This window comes from Bos indicus, chromosome 26, assembly GCF_029378745.1.
Source record: "Bos indicus isolate NIAB-ARS_2022 breed Sahiwal x Tharparkar chromosome 26, NIAB-ARS_B.indTharparkar_mat_pri_1.0, whole genome shotgun sequence".
NCBI lineage: Eukaryota > Metazoa > Chordata > Mammalia > Artiodactyla > Bovidae > Bos > Bos indicus.
The window spans coordinates 23187965-23210853 of NC_091785.1; the positions used below are offsets into that span (position 1 = coordinate 23187965).

General features: G+C 48.5%; 1 protein-coding gene across 7 annotated transcripts; it reads left to right on the forward strand.

Moving 5' to 3' along the window:
* The first annotated feature begins 29 nt into the window (after positions 1 to 29).
* On the forward strand, positions 30 to 18535 carry SFXN2 (sideroflexin 2). Of its 7 annotated transcripts, none has more exons than XM_070780741.1 (13): positions 45 to 148; positions 5323 to 5479; positions 8359 to 8520; positions 8701 to 8871; positions 9977 to 10075; positions 10809 to 10884; positions 11123 to 11208; positions 12475 to 12535; positions 12886 to 12952; positions 13537 to 13586; positions 13889 to 13938; positions 15934 to 15981; positions 16846 to 18535. In XM_070780741.1, exons 3-13 carry the CDS (start codon positions 8360 to 8362, stop codon positions 16943 to 16945), a joined length of 969 nt encoding a protein of 322 aa, XP_070636842.1. In that variant the 5' UTR covers positions 45 to 148; positions 5323 to 5479; position 8359; the 3' UTR covers positions 16946 to 18535. The 7 variants fall into 7 exon arrangements, with proteins under 7 accessions (XP_019808696.1, XP_019808695.1, XP_070636842.1 ...); XM_070780742.1 differs by lacking the exon at positions 5323 to 5479 and adding an exon at positions 7892 to 8039; XM_019953137.2 differs by lacking the exon at positions 5323 to 5479 and having other exon boundaries at positions 30 to 148.
* The last annotated feature ends 4354 nt before the right edge of the window (positions 18536 to 22889 follow it).

Consider the following 22889-nt stretch of genomic DNA (forward strand, 5'->3'; position numbering starts at 1 on the left):
CACCAGGCTTGTGATTGGTCCAGAGGGAGGGCGTGAGGGCGGGGCGAGGGGAGGTTCCCTGGCGGAGGCCAGAAGGGCATCCTGGCCTGGCTGCCAAAGCGGGCTGCTTTTGGAAGCGGCTGTGTTAGTCCGTTTCTCCCGGATCCAGGTAAGGATCTTGAGAGGAGGCCTCCTGCAACATCTACCTGTGCCAGGTTTTATTCCCCACATCCCAGGAGGGAGTTTGCATTTCTGTCCTGATTGCCCAGGCGAGGCTGCGGCGCGGGCTGGGCTTCCACCTGCCAAAGCCACGTGGCAAGGAAAGGAGCTACCTGTGGATCTCTTTATGGCCTCCAGTACCTTCGTGTGCCAGGCTGAGGAGCGGGGGCGTCATGGGTTGCGCACCCGTCTCCACACATCCGTGTTAAAATCCGGGCTGAAGGAGTCCTGGTGGTGCGAGGCTGCCTACAGGAGGGCAAGAAGCTGCCTGAGGACTGGCCGTGAGGGCTGGGATGAGCTGATGGTTTACGGGGGTGAAAGGCGATTGGGATGGATGGTTTTGCTGAACTAAGTTGGCAGGGGTCGGTGCGCCGTCTGCAGCCCTGAAGGAGGCAAAAATGGGTCTCCACTTCTAGGCAAGAAAGAGAGAGAGATTCTGGGTGCTATTTCCCACCCCTTCCCCGTGCAGAGGACAGGAAGAAGAGTTACCATATTTGTGCCAGGTCCTAGTCTAAATTCTGGAGACACAGCAGGGGGCTAAATCTGCCCTCATGGAAATTACATCCTTCCTAGTGAGATGCTTTTCATACAAGATTTCATTTCATTCTCACAGCCCTAGAAATTGGTTATTTTAAGGGTTAAGAGTGGGGACTTGAATCCAGTACTTTCTGACTCTTGAGGAATTATTATTTTTGGCCGCTCCATGCTTGGCATGTGGGGATCTTTGCTCCCCAACCAGGGATTGAACCTGTGCACTTGCAGTGGAAGCAGAGTCTTAACCACTGGAATGCCTGGGAAGTCCCTGGGCTTAGCTATTGTTAATAGTTTCCTCCAGGTTTTGGCCTTTGCTGCTTTTAAGACCAGCAGGTTTTCAGCCTAGTTTAGATCGTTGGAATGAAGGCAGATTTTCCCTGAATGGTTCTTAACATTTTATGTATTCAAGTCAAGTTTCCACGTATCTCTAGCCTGCTGGTTCTTCTGTGAAAAAGGCAAAGCAGACTTCTCTTCCAAAATTGCCTGGAGCCTAACATCATGGCTGCCAGGGAGTCATTTGATTGTACATAGGCATGTATTACCAGAGCCTGCTGGTTTAATTATTAGTCTCAATCTCCAAGTTGAGCTAGGTAGCCTTGACAGCAGCCCTTGACCCATCTCAGTGGACTTTGTGTTTGAACTGCTTGAGTCTTTGACTGCCTTGATCTTCCTCTGATGGGAATACCAGCAATGATGTTTTGTTTTTTTCCCAAGTAGGGGATTCAAATAGGAGATCTTGGGTGCTTCCCCCTCCCTTGCAAAAGGATACTCTAGAAGAGTTTGGAAAGCCTGTTACCCAAACTCTGATACTCTCTGCTTGAGAAAATCAGCTCTCCCTGGAAGGACAAGCATTGCTTAAGGAGAGGTAGTAGGTTACACAATTTTTAAAATTTTTGCCCTTCTTCCCTCCTTTTCTCTCTTTCTTGAGACAAGCACCTTTTAGTGGATAAGAGGACCCGTCTAGGTGACTCTAAGCCTTGTGACTTTGTGGTCTCTCTCTTTTTTTTTGTCCACTCTGCACTGCCCCCTTGGCAGTGAAGGGTGGAGTCCTAACTGCTGGACCGTCATGGAATTCCTGTCTAAGCCTTATAACCTTGGGAAAATATGGCCCTAGCTGTTATCAGATTTTTGGATAAATAGGACTAGATCTGTTTCCTGCTCACATTTGTATCTGCCACAGTGCAGGACCATGTGTGCCATAAACGCTCACCACACTAGCTCAATGCATGGGAACCTCCTCGGCATCAGTTTCTTCATCTGTAAGCTGAGATGTTGGATCCCTAATGTTTTTAAGCTGTGACATTCTCTAACCCTGGAAGAAAAGGGAAGTATTGGTTAGTCACCTGTTTGATTTCCACCTCTCCCCCATTCCCTGTAGCGGAACCCTGGATATCATAGTCACCTTTTTAGGAGGAATTAGATATGGCTTGTGTAGGAAGAGGGAGCTTAAATGCTGAAAACTCAGCAACTAGTAGGACTCAGTATAGGAGGGGTAGACAGTTTGCAGCTTCATGAAAGAAAGCCTGTTATTACTTCTGTAACCAAGGCAGGTTCTGAGTTTGACAAAAAAAAGACAAGATTTCGGGGACATCCTTGATGCCCGGAGAACCCAAGAATAAGTTGGAATGCATTCCAGGCAGGCGGTAAGTGTTTTTAGAGGGCAGATGAGGACTATAGCATGCACCTTACAGTCTGTCAGGGGAGGCAGATTTTACACTAATAAACATCAAGAAAGTGACAATTACAAAAGCCCCATGTGCTGCAAACGAGGACAGGATACTATGGGATTATGTAACCGAAAGGCTTGAGTTTGCCCTGAAGGAATCACAGAACTGTCCCCTTTGGGGGCCAATGGAATGGGAAAAAATGTTAAGACATAGAATTTAGATTTTTTTCCTTTTATGTTTTACATAAGACAGGACAAGGATGTGCCCTGGTAATGAAGGCAAAGATTCTTGCATGATTTAGCAAATGACTACCCTTTCATGGTAGACGTGCTTTCACTGTGAAAGAAAGAGGATTTTCCAGTGTTGGATTGTTCAGCTGAGAGTGGAGAGGGATGGCCGAGAAGTGTGTGTGTTGTGTGTTGTGTGTGTGTGTGTTGAAAGGGAGGCATAGCATTAGGACTGTCTCCATCTGGTGCAACTGTGTGGCTCTGTAAGTCAAGGCTTACTGTTTTTCCTTCCTCTAGAATAAAGGGAACTCTTTCCCCCTCCTGGCTTCAGCTGGGACTGGGTGAAATGCCTTTGGTCTTTGGACCAGCCCCCCTGCAGGAGCCACGTCAGCCTGTCCTTAAAGGACAGAGCCTGGAGCTTCTCCTGGGCTCTGGTAGAGTGTGAGAGGGGGCCGTCTCCCCCACCTTAACAAACAGTCTAAAAGTTGATGTCTGTTCTTGCTCTACCTCATCTGTTGGCTGCTTCTGCCTGCTCCCTCTCTAGTTGTTCTCAGATTTTTGATGGGTTACCTCTTAAATATAGTGGTCTTCCTGGGTATTTCCTTGGATCACTGCTCTTCCCAGTCTGCATTTTCTCTTTGGAAAACTTCATCTTAACCCACCCCCATGTTGCTCCCTCACTGTTTTACTTCTAACCCTGATCTCCGTTCGGGGTTTTAAGCCTAAATATCCAATTGTCTACTGACTGGACCTCTTCTTTAGCAAATACTCAAATTGCTATGCTAGGCATTGAGGCAACGGTGGTGAGCCATGGACACACTCCTGGCTTCAAGGAGCTTATGGCCTAGTGGGGGACGGTGGGCATTAATTCAGGTAAAACCACAGCATATCACACATGGCATGGCTCTGAAGGACAAGTACAGAGCCAGGAGCTCATAGCAGTGCATGAGAGGGAGGAAGGGGTCCTTCAGAGACTTCTCTGAGCAAAGGAGGTTTCAACCAAAATCTGAAGGATGGGTAGGTGCTTGTCATTCAGACTGTCTCTGCAGAGCAAAAGGCTACTTTTGGGGGAGGGCAGGGGAGTCCTTGAGATTATTTGCTAATGCACCTGCTTTTAAGGCTGCTATTTATTCTGAGGTGACTTTGCTGTAACTTCCCTTGCAGCTGTAATGGGTCTTTACGGAGGTAGTGTCTTGAGTGGAAGTTCCCTTTCATTCTACTATATAATATAAAACATTTATTCTTTATTAGGTCTATGGCTTCCGTCAGCCATATGTTTCCTTTCTCTAATATGAAATCCTGGCTTTGTTTGCTCGAGTCTATGAGTACCTTGGATCTACATGATTGTATAACTCAAGAAGATAGTTTTTATTTTTTAATTATTTTCTTTTGGCCACACTGCATGGCATGTGGGATCTTGGTTCTCCAACCAAGGATCGAACTCGCACCCCCTGTAGTGGAAGTGTGAAGTCTTAAACTGAACCACCAGGGAAGTCCACCTAGCTTTTTTTTAAAAACATGTTAACCACTATCATTTTCATTTTATATACTTTGGCACTGAATTATTACAAAAATTACTTCTGTATCTTAAAGTTTTCAGAATGAGAAAAAGAAATGGCCAAAAACATATGAGTAGATGCTTAATCTCATTAAGAATCAAGAAAATACAATTTAGGAGCTACTCTGATGGTCCAGTGGTTTAGATTCTGTACTTCCACTGCAGGGGGCACAGATTCGATTCCTAGTAAGGGAACTAGGATCCAACATGTTGCACAGTGCTGCCAAAAAAAATTTTTTTTAATAAATTTTAAAAAGAAATATAAATGAAAATAACAATATTGTTTCTGCTCATCATATTGGAAAGAAATGATTTATTTATCCATTTTGGTAAAAGTTTGACTAAAGGAGGATTATCATATACAACTGGTTGAAAAATCAATTTGAATTATATTTATAAAGATTTCATTTAAAACATGTACGTCCTTTGATCCAGCAATTTCACTTCTAGAAATCTATCTTAAAGGTATGGTTGTGGCACTTCCCCGATGGTCTAGTGGTTAAGACTACACCTCCAATGCAGGGGCGGAGATTTGATCCCTGGTCGGAAGCGAGCTAAGGGGTTTCCCAGGTGGCACTAGTGGTAAAGAACCTGCCTGCCAGTGCCGGAGACATAAGAGATGTGGGTTTGATCCCTGGGTCGGGAAGACTCCCTGGAGGAGGGCATGGCAACCCACTCAGTATTCTTGCCTGGAGAATCCCACAGACAGAGGAGCTTGGTGGGCTACAGGTCATGAGGTTGCAAAGAGTTGGACAAGGCTGAAGCAACTTAGCACACACACCAGGGAACTAAGATCCCACATGATGTATAGTGCAGTCAAAAAAAAAGATATAGTTGCCATATACACAAAGTAATGTGTATAAGGATATTCTCAGCAGGGAAAAACTGAGAATAACCCAAATGTCTACCAAAGGATGAAATCAAGGCACAGGGAATAGTATGTAATAATATAAAAGAGTGAGATGGAGCCGTATATGTAAAATGGAGAATTCTCTAAGATGTGAAGCACGAAAAGTCAGTTGTGTATTAGTGCCAGTTAGTTTATTGCTCCTTAGCTCCAAATCTACCCTTCTTCATCATGTCTTGTGATCCTGGACGTTGTAAACCTTTTTCCTTTGCCCTCTGATATGATTTTAAGCTCTACCAGTAGAGGGCGCTGGAGGAGCACCGATGAGGAACGGGTAGTCTTGCCGGTGCCTGGGTGCTTGCCTCCTATCAAGTTTCAACAACACCCCACCTGGCAGCTTCCCTCAGCATCCCTGTACGCAGCTTCCCAGAATCTCAGTGGCTTCCTGGTGAGTTTCATCAGCCCTCCGACTCAGCATTCCAGCGCATCGTTTCCTACCTGCCAGCCCTTCAGGGGGCAGCACCTCAGCAAACTTTGAAGTAGACTGCTTTTTAAATCTTGCTCAAGGCGTGCTTGTGAACTTGTAATTCAATATATACGGAAGATTGTCAGGTGATTTTTTTTTCCAAGAAAAAAGACAAATGACATAGTAGAAGAAGATATAGAAGTCTCAAAAGTATTCCTTAAGGAAAAAAAAACAGATGAGCAGGTATTATTTAGTGAAGAGGGAGAGGACGAGAATCCTGGACTGGCATTTGCAAAGAAGCATGAGGACTTCCCTGGTGGCTCAGACGGTAAAATGTCTGCCTACTGTGGGAGACCCAATTTCAGTCCCTGGGTTGGGAAGATCTCTTGGAGAAGGAAATGGCCACTCACTCCAGTATTCTGGCCTGGAAAATCCCATGGACGGAGGAGGCTGGTAGGCTACAGTCCATGGGGTCGCAGAGTTGGACACGACTGAGCGACTTCACTTTCTGAGACAGATGGCAGCCTCTTGCGTTTGAGGAAGTCTTGTAGCACTTGAAACTCAACATCAGGAAAGTCTAACTCAGTGTTTTCTCCCTTAAAGTCGGTTTTTCTGTATTCTCCAGATATTACTGTCCCAATCAGAAACCCTGGTATCACTCTAGGTATTTGTGATGGCCAGAGGAACTCACCAGGACTCCCTCTCTGCTGTGCTTCCCGTTTTAGGGGCTGCTGAGGGAGAAGTAGTCACTTTGTAACATCCACACGCCTTCTTTTGGTTATTAGACCAAATGCTGATTCACATACTGTGGGTGTCTTGCAAATGTAATTAAAGTCCCTAATTGGCTGGCTTTGAGTTAATGTAAAGGGAGATTATCCTGGGTGGCCTGACTTAATCAGATGGAATCCCTTTAAAACAGGGCTGGGCCCCCTCCTCGGAGAAGGCAATAGCAACCCACTCCAGTACTCTTGCCTGGAAAATCCCATGGACGGAGGAGCCTGGTAGGCTGAAGTCCATGGGGTTGCTAAGAGTCGGACACGACTGAGCAACTTCCCTTTCACTTTTCACTTTCATGCACTGGAGGAGGAAATGGCAACCCACTCCAGTGTTCTTGCCTGGAGAATCCCAGGGACGGCGGGGCTTGGTGGGCTGCTGTCCATTGGGTCGCACAGAGTCAGACACGACTGAAGCGCCTTAGCAGCAGCAGCAGCAGGGCCCCCTCCTACCTGAGGTTAGGAATTCTAAGAGGTAGGTAGACAGACAGGTAGGTAGTTCTCCTATTGATTCTGTTTCTGTGGTTGAGCTCTGACTAATAGAATTCCTGCTATACCCAGTCACTTGGCACATCCTCAGATTTGGCTACTTTAACAGCTTCTCTGCTTTTGGTCTTCCTTCCAGTTCTGATGCATTTGGGTTCACTTGAGCCCCATTTCTTCTTGCCTGGAGTGTTGGGGGTTCCCTTCTAGCTGGTCTCTGCGTCCTCTGAGGTCTTGCCACTCCCTGTTTACATCCATGGAATTGCCTAGACTGTTCTTTCTAAACTACACATCTAATCTTACCACTCTTCCTAAAGTTTGTTAGTGGCTTCCTGAAACTCTCAGGCAGCTTTTTTACATGACTCTATTTTTTCCTCCTCTCTGGCATATAGATCATACGTCTTTTGAAAATTTTTTTTAACGGTTGCCCAAAAGTTTGCCGTATATATTTACAACTAATCCAAGTCCACTTTCAAATTATACTGTCCCACATCACGGGTAGTCCGAGTACCTTAGAGTCTTCCCAGCTTCTCCATCCCATCTATTATAGCGTTGTTGCCATTCCTTCATTTTTTTTTTTAGGTAAAGATTTATTTATTTTTGGCTGCACTGGGTCTTTATTGCTGTGTACAGGCTTTCTCTGGTTGTGACAAGCAGGGGCTACTCTCTAGCTGTGGTCGCTGACTTCTTATTGCCGTGCCATTGTGGAGCGCGGGCTGTAAGGCATGGGGGCTCAGTAGTTAACAGCGCATGGGGTCTTCCCTTAGCAGGGATCGAACCTGTATCCTCTGCATTGGCAGGGGGACTTTTAACCACTGGACCACCAGGGAAACTCCCATTCAGTTTTTCAAAATATGCATTTGTTTATTTATTCAGCTGCACTGGGTCTTCATTGTAGCATGTGGATCTTTAGTTGCACCATGTGGGATCTTTAGTTGTGGCATTCAGGACTTTTCATTGTGAAATACAAAGTCTTAGTGGCATGTGGGATCCAATTCCTGACCAGGAAACAAACACAGACTCCCTGCCTTGGGAGCACAGGAGTCTTAGTCACTGGACCACCAGGGAAGACCCCATTTCTGTCATTATCTCTGACTGTTTCTACTTTCGACGTGACCCCATGCCTCTTCTCCTGCAGATAGATCTCTCCTACCTTCTGGGGCGGGCTTCACCCACATTCCACCTCTTTTGGGAAGCCCCCCTTGATTTTTGTGATCCTGACCCCAACTCAGCCTCCTCTCATCTTGTGTTTATCGTAGCCCTCCGTGTTATCTGCTGTTCCACAGGTGGGCTCTTGTTCCCCAGTCAGACTCAGCTCCCCAAGGACAGACCCTGTATTGTCCCTTTCTCCTGAGTTGCCCCCAGCATGATCATGCCCTGGGCTGGCCACTGGCAGGCACTCAGGAAACATTTGATGTCCAGTAGCCCAGATGGGTGACAGTTCACTGGGCTCTTCCTGACCTGAGTGGGGTGATGCTAGCGGCTGGGGTGAACTGTCCATCTCCTATAGTGGGAGGTGCTCAGGGCCTCTGGAGAAGGTTTTGATTCGGGGGACAGTCCTCATTTTTCCTCTGTTCTGAAGTTCACAGTTTTGTGTATGGGCAGGATGGAGGCTGACCTGTCTGACTTTAACATCGATGCCCCCCGTTGGGACCAGTGCACTTTCCTGGGGCGGGTGAAGCACTTCTTCAATATCACAGACCCCCGCACGGTCCTGGTACCAGAGCGGGAGCTAGACTGGGCCAAAGTGATGGTGGAGCAGAGCAGGTGAGCGGCTGGGGGACCGGCCGGGTGCACTGGGGCAGCATCGGTGGGTGCCCTAGGGGAGAGGTGGAAATGGAAGATGAGGGGATAGTCAGAGAGCTCAGGGAGGCGGGGGGGCCAAGAGCAGGATGACTCAGGGTGGAGGTTGGGAGGTGACGCCGGCCTGTTGTCTTTGGGTGACAGGATGGGGACTGTGCCCCCGGGCACCCAGGTGGAGCAGCTTTTCTATGCTAAGAAGCTGTACGACTCGGCCTTCCACCCTGACACTGGCCACAAGATGAACGTCATTGGGCGGATGTCCTTCCAGGTCCCCGGTGGCATGATCATCACGGGCTTCATGCTCCAGTTCTACAGGTGCGACTGGGGAGCAAGGCAGCGCCAGGGGCACCACTTAGACCTGCTAGGGAGGGAGCCATAGTAAGATAATAGTAATAGCCGTCTTTATTGATTCCTTACCAGATACCAGACACTGTGTTCAATTGTTCGCATGTATCACCTCATTTAATCTCAGCAGCCGTACAGAGAGGCACTGTTTTCATCTTCATTTTACAGATGAAGATCTGCAGTCCTACAGAGGTTATGTAACTTGCCCAAGTGCACCAGCCAGGAAATAGTGGTGCCTGGCTACATGCACTGAGGCAGTTCTCTCTAGGACTCAATGACTGAACTCTTCTACTCCTTTAAAAAGTACTTATTCAACAATGAATTTAGTGTATTTTTATAACATAATATCCAAAAAATTAAAAAATGGGAAGACACTTTCAGTCCAGTTGGAGAGAGAACACTTTCTCTGTTCCCCTTCCTCTTTTCCCTGCCCCTCTTCCCTCCCTAACACATTCGGTTAGCCAGTTGTCGAGCCAGACCTTGGGCCAGATAAAAAATAAAAGTGTTAGTCTCTCAGTTGTGTCTGACTCTTTGTGACCCCATGAACTGTAGCTCACCAGGCTCCTCTGTCCATAGAATTCTCAAGGCAAGAATACTGGAGTGGGTTGCCATGCCCTCTTCCAGGGGATCTTCCTAACCCAGGGATAGAACCTGGGTCTCCCACATTGCAGGCAGATTCTTTACTGTCTGAGCTACCAGGGAAGCCCACCCCTCAAGGAGGACCCAGTTTTGTTGAGACCAAGAAGGAAACAGTTAGTCTAGCTTGTCAAGTGGTAGGCTGGGGGCAGAATATGGGGTGGTGGGAGCAGACATCAAAAAATGACTACCTGTGTCTCAGGAAGGACAGGGGAAGGGTCAGGAAGGTTCCAAGGAAGAAGAGGTCTCTCCAGAGAGCAGGATTCAGCCATATACCAAGAGGCTGGGGGTGTGGATGTTCCAGGCAGAGGGGCAGCCAGTGCAGAAGAGCAGGTACAGGAAACAGCACGGGAATGGCCTGGGGAGTGCAGGTTTGACTGGTGTTCCCACGCCCTCCTCCCATCCTCTTCTCTGCCTCTCCTGGCCTCTCTCCTGGTAGGACGATGCCTGCAGTGATCTTCTGGCAGTGGGTGAACCAGTCCTTCAATGCCTTAGTCAACTACACCAACAGGAACGCAGCTTCCCCCACGTCGGTCAGGTAGGAGGCCTGAACCCCTGGCTGGCTGTGTGGGCCTGGAGCTGCCTTCTTGCCTTGGGGGGAACAGCCCTTCTTAAGGGGTTCCGGGGCTGTCTGTCCTCCCTGGGTGGGGCCTGCCCTGGATGGGTAACCAGGTCTCTTTTCAGGGTTTGGAAGTATTAGGCAGACTAAGAGAGTATCTTCTTCCTAGATGAATTCAACATTCACTCAATTCATTCATGCTACAAATATGTCTAGAGTGTGTATTAGGTATTGGATAGGGTTCTAGGGGCGGGGGATACGTTTGAGTAAGACATGTGTGGTCTCTGGAGTTTAAGGTCTTTTTAGGAAAATAAGCATAATGATCTCAGTCTATAATAGCTGCCATTAAGGAAATAAATATGACATGCTGGAGAACAGCAGAAGGGCGTCTGTACAGATAGGCCGGTCAGGAAAGTCCTTTCTGCAGAGCTGACATTTCAGCTGAGTTTTGAAAGGTAAGGATTTAGCCACGCAAGAGCCCGGGGAAAGATTCCCAGAAGAGGGAGTGGCAGCATGCAGAGGTTCTGAGCAGGCAGGCACTTGGTGTGCTTAACGTACTGAAAGGAGCATCTGAGTGAGTTGGAGGGAGATCCCAAGCTGAAGTTGAGGTTTTCAGGCAAGAAGCCACAATTCCAGCCTTTATCACTCAAGCTTCGGTCCTGCCCTCAGCCTCCTGGAGTCCCCACTCCCAAACATCTCTCTCCTCCACTAGGCAGATGGCTGTTTCCTACATCACAGCCACAACCACTGCAGTGGCCACTGCTGTGGGCATGAACATGTTGACAAAGGTACGGTTTGGGGCTGCTCTGGACGTGGTGGTCACAAGGGGGCAGCAGAATCCGAGGGAAAACTGTTTTTTTCCAGGTATTGGTTTTTCTCGGGGCTTTGAGGGAATTTGGGTGCCCTGACTGGGTGTCAGGATATGTGGTGGTAGTGAGGTCTGATTTCTTATTTTATGGTCCTAAAGCCCCTTCCACCCCCATCTTCCAGGGACCTGACCTACTCCCCTGTCCTCTTCCCCCACAGAGAGCTCCGCCCCTGGTGGGCCGCTGGGTGCCCTTTGCCGCCGTGGCTGCAGCTAACTGTGTCAACATCCCCATGATGCGCCAGCAGTGAGTACAGGGATCCCTTTTCCTCCCTGTAAACCGCAAGGTCAGCAGGGAAAGGGCAGGAGACCGAGGCAGTGGGTGGCGTTGGTGGCTGAGGTGGGGGTGGGGAGGGCTGCACTTCCAAAGGTTCTCCGAGGACAGGCGGCTCCAACAGTGATGGCTGCAGGAGTGGCGGGTGACCTGGGTTTCGTCTGTGATGAATGCTGTGGGAGTCATTCTCTGAATGGGTTTGGAGGTTTAGTGTGGACCTGTGGAGTTTGGCACCAGCTCACGTCCTTTCAACTACAACTGTATTTAAGTCGTGAACTTGGCCTACTTCCAGAGCCCTGGGGATGGCTCACAGAATGAAACGCCGCAGAGCAAGGTATCCAAAGATAAAACAGAACCAAGAGGCTCTGAGGGAAGCCAGAGGGGTAGATAGATGTTTTCCAGCTGCCAGGCTCTAAGCTTCACAGCAGGAAAGGGGAAAGGAGAAACCCACTGTGTCTCACAGCCTTTGTTCCTTGACTAGAGAAAGCAAAGATGTTCCCCTGCTATAAAATTTAATGATGTAATACATGTAAAGCGCTCAAAATAGCACCTGGAATGTAATATTAAGCGTTAGCTACTGTTGCCACAGTTGCCATCGATGCCTTCCTGGTCATCACCGATGTCGTAAGGCACATTTTCTTAGGACTAGTAGTCAGTAGAAAGTGATCACGATCACCCTTGCAGAAAGCACACCACGGGAGAGCCACGCATACTCTACTTGACTCCTCTTCCCCTCCCCCATCCGGTTGCTCCTTCCAACGAATGAATGAGTCCCCACCACCCACCTGGTCTTGGATGGAGTGCTGGCTTGAATATAACAGCCAGAGCAGCTCCTGTTTGTGGGTGGGTCATGTAGTCAGGCACTGGACCAAGCACTTGGCAGGCATCATCCTGTTTAATCCTCACTGAGTCCTGTGAAGGGGCGCTATCATTATCCCCATTTTGCAGATGAGGGTAACTGTGTCTTTAGAAGGACTAGGGAACTTGCTCAAGAGCATACGCTTGCTCTGCAGCTTCCAGATCCGGCCTAGGCAGCCGGGACCTGGCGCTCGCTCTCTGAACCTCTCCCCTAGATATATGCAGTATCACTCTCTGGAGTGGGAAAGGCCGCTCCAAGGGCCAGGCTGCAGGAGATGGCTCCCTAGAGCTGGAATGCTCGTGGTCCCCTGGTGTGTCACATCGCTGGCGGGCTTCCAACACACCCTTTTCCCCCATCCAGCACTTCCTGTCTGTGTTTAGGGAACTCATCCAGGGAATCTGTGTGAAGGACAGGAACCACAATGAGATCGGTCATTCCCGGGTGAGCAGAGGCCCGCCCTGGGGGTGGGAGGAGGGAGTTCCCTCTCAGACCCTGTCCTGTTCTTAGCGCTCAGAGCAGGCCTGGGCTAAAAACCTTTTCCCTGGCGCCATCCTCCTCCTTCATGGATTTTCCCTCCATATCTCTGCTCATGTCATTTCTGATCCTGAAGTCATAAGAACGTGGCTGGGTGGGAGAGGGTCAGGTATGGTCACTTAACCCCTGACAGGTCCATCCCTTCCCCTTTACCAGCTCAGACTTGACCGTGACTCTGACCCTGGCCAAGCCCTCTGGTGCAGCCTGTGGACTCCGCATAAAGTCATAACTGACAACTAACTTTTTTCTGTCCTTAGAGAGCTGCAGCCATAGGCATCACTCAAGTGGTTATTTCTCGGATCACCATGGCAGCTCCTGGCATGAGTAAGATGGGGAAGCCCTCCCCTCCTGCCGGACCCTGGTTCATGTGATGGAGACCTCAGCCACACTTGGGGTGGGGGATGGGACCCCAGCCTCTATAGGCATTCTTCTCAAACTGGTTTGCTTGAGTGTCGAGAGCCACTGGAGAGTCACACCGTAAATCCTGGAATGTCAGTTAATCAAGATTTGGTGGAGAAAGTTGTTTTCCTTTAACAAATATTCCTTAAGTTCCTTCAATGTGTTGGGGAGATAGTGGTAGAGAAAATAAGTTCCCTGTCCTGGTTTTGCCTCCAGCAGGGACAGGTTACAGAGCAGGATACAAAACTTGCTTGAAAGATGGTTGGTTGTAAGAAGGGTGCTCTGGGCCCGTGGTACCATCCTCCTGTGGTTATAGGGCTGTAGGTTGAGGAGTCTGGGAAGCACCTTCTTCTGGGACTTGGGGGAGAAGTGGGTGTGGCCATGCCTATACATCCTTCTCCCCAGTGAAAAGTGTTTTCTGGAACTTCTGGGTAAGGAGGGGGAACCACTCAGTCTGTGACCTGACTTTAGAAGGGGAAGTGTCACAGCCTTTCCTCTGCCTCTTCCAGTTCTGCTGCCGGTCCTCATGGAAAGACTGGAGAAGCTGCGCTTCGTGCAGGTGAGTGGACTCTCCTCTGCACCTTCACTGCCCGGTGGCCCCAACCACACCCGTGCTGGGGGTCCCTGACCCTCTCACCCTTCCGTCTCATTCCCATCCCCGCACTGCACTCCGGGAAGGCCTCTCCCAGTACCCTGGCTGCCCAATTCTCAGCCTTGTCTGCTAAGAGCAAGGAGACTCCCACCTCTGCTGCAGAGCCAGGGTTTCCTGCCTGTGGGTTTCTAGCTGGCTTGCCGATGTGGGGTTCCCCTCGAAGTACGTAAGTCCCACGTGGGTCTCTCTTTTGTCTTGTTTCTGCACAGAGAGTCCGGGTTCTGCACGCGCCTTTGCAGGTTCTGCTGTCTGGATGCTTGTGAGTAACGTGTTTTCTCAGTTGGCGTCTGTGGTGGGGCACCCCAGATCTGTCTTCCTGTGTCACCCGTGTGGGAAGACATATACTCCTTTACCTGACTTCAGAAGCACCCAGGCTTGAACACCTGTGGCCCCTCTGACTTGTCCCATCTTTCCAAGGGCGCTGGGCTGGCCCTGTGCACACACCAAGGTGGAAAGCAGCACCCTTGGATGTCCTCCTATCCCTGGGGTCTCCCCTCCAGCCTTAGGTCTGCAGTAGTTGTAGAGAAGAGACAAAAATGATGAGATCATCCCACCACAAAAGAGAAATAGGGGGGTCAGCTCACACAGTGGTGAATTTAGGTGGCGCTAGTGGTAAAGAACCTGCCTGCCAGTGCAGGAGACATAAGAGACGCAGGTTCAGTCCCTGGGTCGGGAAGGTCCCCTGGAGGGGCAGGCGTGGCAACCCACTCCAGGATTCTTGCCTGGAGAATCCCATGGACAGAGGAGCCTGGTGGGCTACAGTCCATAGGATCACAAAAAGTTGTACGTGACTGAAGTGCCTTAGCATGCACGCATGCACATGTCAGTTATATCTCAATACATCCGAGTATGGTGAGACGTGTAAAATGACACAGCCTGGGCCCGTCACATGTCCCAGGCTCGCACGGGCGGAAAGCACCATGACTCCCGGCAGCGGTCTCGGGTGCCTGCCCTGGACTGGACAAGTCCCAGCATTCATCGTGCTTTGTGAGGCCATGAGCCAATGCCCACAGCCTAAGCTCATGTGTATTGGATGTCTCCTGTGTGCCCCCACTGTGCTGATGTTTCATGTCTATAATTTCCCTGATTCCCTGAGCCCTCGAGGTATACATCCTGTCAGCGTCTCCTTTCCCAGATGAAGAGACTTGCCCAGGCATCTCTAGTTGGTAATTTCTGGAGCTGAGATTGGATCCTTAATAAGTCTAACATTATGCCAGACTGTCTTCTTTATTTTTTTCGCTGTGCAGGCTTTTCTCTAGTTGCAGCGAGCAGGGGCTACTCTAGTTGCAGTGCACGAGCTTCTCATGGCGGTGGCTCCTCTTGTTACGGAGCACAGGCTCTAGGGTGAGCGGGCTCAGTAGTTGCGACTCCCGGGCTCTAGAGCACAGGCTCGGTAGTCAGAGGTGCCTGGGCTTAGTTGTTCCAAGGCATGTGGGATCTTCCTGGATTAAGGATCAAACCCATGTCTCCTACGTTGGCTGGCAGATTCTTTACCACTGAACCACCAGAGAAGTCCCCGCCAGAGTGTCTTCTGCAAATTGATTTGCCACTGAGGGAGTGGTTACATACCATGGGCTGAATGTGTCCCATGTTTTACCCTGTTTAACCCTCGCAGTAACCCTGCCGAGTATGCACTCTTGCTCTCCCTCCGCTGGCTCAGAGGGGGCTTGCCCCAGATGGCACAGCTAAGAAGTGCGCAGCTGGGACTCGAACCCAGGTCTGTTAGAATCCCAGATTCTGTAAAATACAGTCCTGGGCCCACATCCTCTGAGAACTTGTGAGAATAAAGATTCAAGCCCTTTCCTGGACCTACTGAATTAGCCCTGCGTTTAAACAAGCTCCTAGAATTCCTTGTGTGCCCCATGAAGTTCCAGAGGCTCTGCCCTCACTGTTCTCCAACAGCCTGGGGGTTCAGCAAGTACAGGAGCCTGCCCCGAGTTCACACCCCTCCTGCTTTCCCTGAACACCAGAGGGCACCTGTGGTTATGAGTGCCACTGCTCACACTCCCTGGTGTCTCCATTCCCATCTTCATCTGTGAGAACAATGGATGGATGGGGGTGAGGGGTGCAGGGGGGCTGGTTTTATCCTGTGTTGGAGTGAGTCTCCAGGCGCCAAGAGACCAGGAACAGGGTTGGAGGGAGAGGAACTTCGGGTTCAGCTCCCCTATCCTTTGGGGACTCTCAGCCACGGGGTGTGGATGAGTCTGTGAGATGCCAGACACCCCCTAATGCTTTGGTTTCTCCTTTCTTCCAGTCTTATCTTCATGGTGCCAGTGGCGTGTGGGCTGTTCCCGCAGCAATGGTATCAGCTGTTCATTACCCACTTGTTTTCACTGAATTGCCTGTCCCTGCTCTTCCTGACCTGCCCACTCTCCTGAAGGAGAGGGAGCAGCAGGCAGGGCAGCATCTGTTTGGGGACAAGTGTGAACTCTGTCTGTGTGAACTCTGGGCCTCTTGACTCCCGTTGAATGGGAAACCGAAACAGAGCTCCAAGGGGCAGAGGGATGTTGCTCACTCCCAGTGGAGCACAGGCTGCCTTGGAAAGATGGTAGGGGAACAGTAAGAGACTTCCTGTCCCTGCTGGTTGAGTTGTTAGACCCATCTCCCCTGGCTGGATCTGGTCTTTGAAATCGAACAAGAGGGTAGGTACTCACTCTGGCTGATGTTTGCCGGAGGGTGGATGCCTTGGACCTCTCAGCTTCCCTTCCATGTCCTGGGAAGGGTGCAGGGGGTGGGTGAGAAGAGATGATGGCAAAGGGAAAGGGAAGCATTAGACGGGTGTCAGGGGCAGGGGGCAGGGTGGCGGAGAGGACTGACTCCAGGAGACCAGACGTAGCCTGAGTGGATACAGGGAAGATGCCCGTCTCCCTTTTCCTAGTACTCCCAGCTCAGTAGTCACCTACACCGCTCCTGTGTTCTGATCACTGTGCTTGCAATCTTTGAGAAGGTAGATGTTTGGCACTAGGGAGAATGAAGTCAGAGCCCAACAGAAGTAAAAAGCAAAAAAAAAGTAAAAAGCAACATACTGTGCTGTGTAGAAACCATTTGTAATTCTGATGGAAAAATGGGCAAGGGCTTCTTAGAGGTGGCAACTATGTTGGATTTTACCTCAGGGTAATTTGCTGTTGGTCCAGGTGGCAGGCTCATAACACTTCTCTCTTCTCAGTGAATTGCCGGTTTCCTATCTGGAACCCGAGCTCCAGGACACCATCAAGGCCAAGTACAGAGAACCTGTGCCTCATGTCTACTTCAACAAGGGCCTCTGAGGCCTCACCCCAGCACGGACCAGTCCATACACCAGCTCACAGAGAACCTGTGCCTCATGTCTACTTCAACAAGGGCCTCTGAGGCCTCACCCCAGCACGGATCAGTCCATACGCCAGCTCACAGAGAACCTGTGCCTCATGTCTACTTCAACGAGGGCCTCTGAAGGCCTCACCCCAGCACGGACCAGTCCATACGCCAGCTTACAGAGAACCTGTGCCTCATGTCTACTTCAACAAGGGCCTCTGAAGGCCTCACCCCAGCACGGACCAGTCCATACGCCAGCTCACAGAGAACCTGTGCCTCATGTCTACTTCAACGAGGGCCTCTGAAGGCCTCACCCCAGCACGGACCAGTCCATACGCCAGCTTACAGAGAACCTGTGCCTCATGTCTACTTCAACAAGGGCCTCTGAAGGCCTCACCCCAGCACGGACCAGTCCATACGCCAGCTCCTCCTCAACTGCTGTGGATCCCTGTGCCTCGTTCCTCTTTGCCGATAGGGCCTGCAGGCCAGCGTGGATTCGGGGGGCGAGGGTGTCAGGGGGAGAATGCCTCATGCTTCTACCCAGGTACCTGGGTTTATTGGACTCCAGGGGATAAAAGCGACCAAGGGGAGAGAGGCCAAGGCTTCTATCTGCTGTCCCTGAACCCCCATCTCCTGGAGACCAGGAGCTAAGACCCCCTCAGAGAGAAGGTGTTAGGTCCTGAGGGTGACACTCAAGTAAACCGTTTGGAAAAATTAGGAAACCTGGGATTCTGGTCCCAGCTGGGTTTGAGGAAGGACCCCCTTTCTCTTCCTCCTTATCTGTTCTCAGTCAAGGGTACCCTTCCCGCTGGGAGGGGGTGTGGTTCTGGCTCCCTCAGGAAGAGGGAGGGGAGAGGCTGGGCCACCTTGGACCTCCTCTTTGCTCTTGCCCACTCTCCTCCCCAGGGCGCCCTGGGCAGAAAGCTTCTTTGGGAGTCTTGCTAAACTTGAGAGTTTTTATCAGGCACCCAGGAGTTTTTAGTGCAAAGCACCGCACCGCCCCCCCTCCCCCCCCCAAAAAAACAGGACATAGTGAGGCAGCAGAGTTTCATGGTGCTTCAAACCCTATCTGTTGACACTGGCTTTGTTCTCCTAAAATCATATCTGATTCTGCTTCTCTGTGTCTGAAAGATAAAACCACTGACTGTGAGTAAAAAGGACATAGGTAAGCATTAACTTCATGTTTTAGTGGGTATAATTTCCTGGCTGCCTCACTTCCTCAGCCCATTGGGTTAAACACCAAAGAAAGACTGGTGTGGACTGAATAGGAAAGGGAAGTTTTATTTGGACGCCTCTGAGAGGAAACCAACCAGGACCAAAGAGCCTTAAAGGACACACAGCTAAGTGCAGCCACTCACCCTTCCCCGCCAGGGTGCTCTAGGTTATTTTGGAAGCCCTTGAGGGAGAGGGGGCTGCTGTAGCCAACCTGGGGCCAATGTCTATGAGTTTTGTCTAGTAGAATTTACTGACTGATCAAAGGGTATCAATGTGAATCGAATGCATTTCTTGAAAGAGCACAATGGACTATCTGCACACTGAGTTAATAAAACCTAGATGGAAAGCAAGAGCTGTTCTTACTTTGGCCTTGGCATGGAGGAGGGTATCACAACTCTAAGGGGAACCTGTCTGGTGCCCAGAGGCCATTGTTTGTCTCCCTTATTATGGAGGAAAAATCTACCTGCCTTTGCTGGAGGCTCTAGAGTGTTCCCTGGACTGGATGTGTTGCTCGAGGGCAAGAGCTGGCAAACCATGGCTTGAGGGGCCAGGTTTGCCTGTTTTTATGTTCCTGGGAACTAAGAATGGCTTTTAAATTTTTGAAAGGTTGTGAAAAAAGAAGGATGTGTGAGACCCTGTGGGGGTGGCATGCAGAACCGAAAATATTTACTATTTGGGCCTCTACACAGTGTCCCCTACTCTGGAGTAATGGTTCTGAAGAAACATGCCTGAGATTCACCTGGAGGGTTTCTCAAAACATGGATTATAGGGCACCCTCCCTAGAATTTCTAATTCTGTGGGGCTGGGATGGAGCCTGTGGATTTGTGTCTCTGATAATTGTGATGCTGATGCTGTTGGTTTGCGGACCACTTTGAAGGAGCACTGCTCTGAAGAGAAAGGGGCTCCTCCTTGAGGTCAAAGTACTGACAGCAGTTTGATTTTTTTCCCCCATTAAAAATTAAAATACAGTTCACAAAACATGAAATTCATCCTTTGAAAGATACAGTTCGGTGGTTTTTAGCATATTCCTAACGTCATGCAACTGTCATTACTCTCTAATTCTAGAATATTTTCGTTATTCCTGAAAGAAGCTCTGTGCTCATTAGTAGTCATTCATTATATCCTCATCCCCCAGCCCCTGGCAACCTCTCATCTATCTTCTGTCACTCTGGATTAACCTATTCTGGACATTTCATATAGATGGACTCATACAGTATGTGGTCTTCTGTGTCTGACTTCTTTCACTCAGAGTATTTTCAAAGTTGAGCTATTCTGTAACATGTGCAGCTTAATTTGGGCTGATATCTGAGCAGAAAAGCCTATGTCTGTGGAGCTGGCTTCTTTGGGACAGGAGATTTGCTTTCAGCTTTGCTCAGTTCCAAAGGCAAATAGGAAAAACATTACCAGAGCTGGCCGGAACTCGGCAGCAATTCTGAGCTGAGGTTCTTTCAAGAATCTACAACCGTCTTACTTTTCCAGCTCCTTAAGCCTCCTGGCATTTCTCTTTTCTTCATAGACGATTACTCTTGGAAAAGTCTGGAGTAGAGAGTAACTGCCGTTTAGAGGCAGATTAAAAAGTTCATTCAAACTGCATCTCAGTTCTATCTTATAAAAGCCTCCCATTTCTTTGAGTTGGCTCCTATGAGGTGTGGAACGAGGTGATGAGGGTGACTAACATGCCTCAGGGTGAGAAGTTCTAGTTCAGATTGGGCAGGGTGTCATGTCCTGTCCTGGAGCTCAGTTCTTGTCCTGTCCTGGAGCTCAGTTCAAGCTCAGGTAAAGAGAGAAAAGGAAGTTGAGAAAGGACAGAATTCCTTTCTTTTTGTCAAATTGAAACCTTTGGAGTTGCCTAATGATAATGATGTCTGGCCTTTTTTTTTTTTTTGATTAAAATTTTGTTGAAGTGTAGTTGATTTATAATGTTGTGTTAGTTTCGGGTGTCCGGCAAAGTCAATCAGTTATACATGTTCAGTTCAGTTCAGTCGCTCAGTCGTGTCCGACTCTTTGCGACCCCATGAATCGCAGCATGCCAGGCCTCCCTGTCCATCACCAACTCCCGGAGTTCACCCAGACTCACATCCATCGAATCAGTGATGCCATCCAGCCATCTCATCCTCTGTTGTCCCCTTCTCCTCCTGCCCCCCATCCCTCCCAGCATCAGAGTCTTTTCCAATGAGTCAACTCTTCACATGAGGTGGCCAAAGTACTGGAGTTTCAGCTTCAGCATCATTCCCTCCAAAGAAATCCCAGGGCTGATCTCCTTCAGAATAGACTGGTTGGATCTCCTTGCAGTCCAAGGGACTCTCAAGAGTCTTCTCCAACACCACAGTTCAAAAGCATCAGTTCTTCGGCGCTCAGCCTTCTTCACAGTCCAACTCTCACTTCCATACATGACCACAGGAAAAACCATAGCCTTGACTAGACGGACCTTTGTTGGCAAAGTAATGTCTCTGCTTTTGAATATGCTATCTAGTTTAGTCATAACTTTCCTTCCAAAGAGTAAGCGTCTTTTAATTTCATGGCTGCAGTCACCATCTGTAGTGATTTTGGAGCCCAGAAAAATAAAGTCTGACACTGTTCCCACTGTTTCCCCATCTATTTCCCATGAAGTGATGGGACCGGATGCCATGATCGTTTTCTGAATGTTGAGCTTTAAGCCAACTTTTTCACTCTCCACTTTCACTTTCATCAAGAGGCTTTTTAGTTCCTCTTCACTTTCTGCTATAAGGGCGGTGTCATCTGCATATCTGAGGTTATTGATATTTCTCCCGGCAATCTTGATTCCAGCTTGTGCTTCTTCCAGTCCAGCGTTTCTCATGATGTACTCTGCATAGAAGTTAAATAAGCAGTGTGACAATATACAACCTTGACGTACTCCTTTTCCTATTTGGAACCAGTCTGTTGTTCCATGTCCAGTTCTAACTGTTGCTTCCTGACCTGCATACAGATTTCTCAAGAGGCAGGTCAGGTGGTCTGGTATTCCCATCTCTTTCATAATTTTCCACAGTTTGTTGTGATCCACACAGTCAAAGGCTTTGGCATAGTCAATAAAGCAGAAATAGATATTTTTCTGGAACTCTCTTGCTTTTTCGATGATCCAGCAGATGTTGGCAATTTGATCTCTGATTCCTCTGCCTTTTCTAAAACCAGCTTGAACATCTGGAAGTTCACGGTTCACGTATTGCTGAAGCCTGGCTTGGAGAATTTTGAGCATTACTTTACTAGCGTGTGAGATGAGTGCAATTGTGCGGTAGTTTGAGTGTTCTTTGGCATTGTCTTTCTTTGGGATTGGAATGAAAACTGACCTTTTCCAGTCCTGTGGCCACTGCTGAGTTTTCCAAATGTGCTGGCATATTGAGTGCAGCACTTTCACAGCATCATCTTTCAGGATTTGAAAGAGCTCAACTGGTATTCCATCACTTCCAGTAGCTTTGTTCATAGTGATGCTTTCTAAGGCCCACTTGACTTCACATTCCAGGATGTCTGGTTCTAGATGAGTGATCATACCATCGTGATTATCTTGGTCATGAAGATCTTTTTTGTACAGTTCTTCTGTGTATTCTTGCCACCTCTTCTTAATATCTTCTGCTTCTGTTAGGTCCATACCATTTCTGTCCTTTATCAAGCCCATCTTTGCATGAATGTCCCCTTGGAATCTCTAATTTTCTTGAAGAGAGCTCTAGTCTTTCCCATTCTGTTGTTTTCCTCTATTTCTTTGGATTGATCGCTGAGGAAGGCTTTCTTATCTCTTCTTGCTATTCTTTGGAACTCTGCATTCAGATGCTTATATCTTTCCTTTGCTCCTTTGCTTTTCGCTTCTCTTCTTTTCACAGCTATTTGTAAGGCCTCCCCAGACAGCCATTTTGCTTTTTTGCATTTCTTTTCCATGGGGATGTATCTACTCATTTTTAAGTTTCTTTTTCCATATAGGCCATTACAGAGTTTTGAGTCAAGTTCCCTCTGCTATACAGTAGGTCCTTATTAGTTATCTGTTTTATATACACTAGTGTGTATATGTCAATCCCAATCCCCCAATTTATCCCTTCCCTTGAATATTCCGTATTGATCATAAGTTTGTTTTCTGCCTCTGTGACTCTACTTCTGTTTTGTAAATGAGTTCATTTGGACCCTTCTTTTTTTTTTTTTTTTAAGATTCTACTATAAGTGATATCATTTGGTATTTGTCTTCTGTGGCTGACTTATTTCACTGAATGTGACAGTCTCTCGATCCATCCATGTTGCTGCAAGTGGCATTATTTTGTTCTAGTTTTTTAAGGAAACTTCATGTTGTTCTCCATAACAGCTGTACAAATTTACATCCCCACCAACAGTGTAGGAGGGTTCCCTTTACTCCATATTCTCTCCATCATTTTTTGTTTGTAGATTTTTTTTTTTTTTTTGATGATCATTCTGACTGGTGTGAGAGAATACCTCATTGTATTTTTGATTTGCATTTCTCTAACAATTAGTGATGTCAGGCATCTTTTTGTGTGCTTTTTGGCCACCTGTGATAACTGACTTTTTTGTGGAGGACTTAAAACTCCTTGAGGCTGGGATTGAGACTCTGCACTAAGAGAATAATATGGCCCCTGCCTGTTATTCGATCTTTTCTTCTCCTCTAGGGAGTTTGATTGTGGAATGGATGCATTTCTAAGAAATTTAAGATTGGCAAAAATACTTGTCACTCTTTGCAGCACTTGGGAA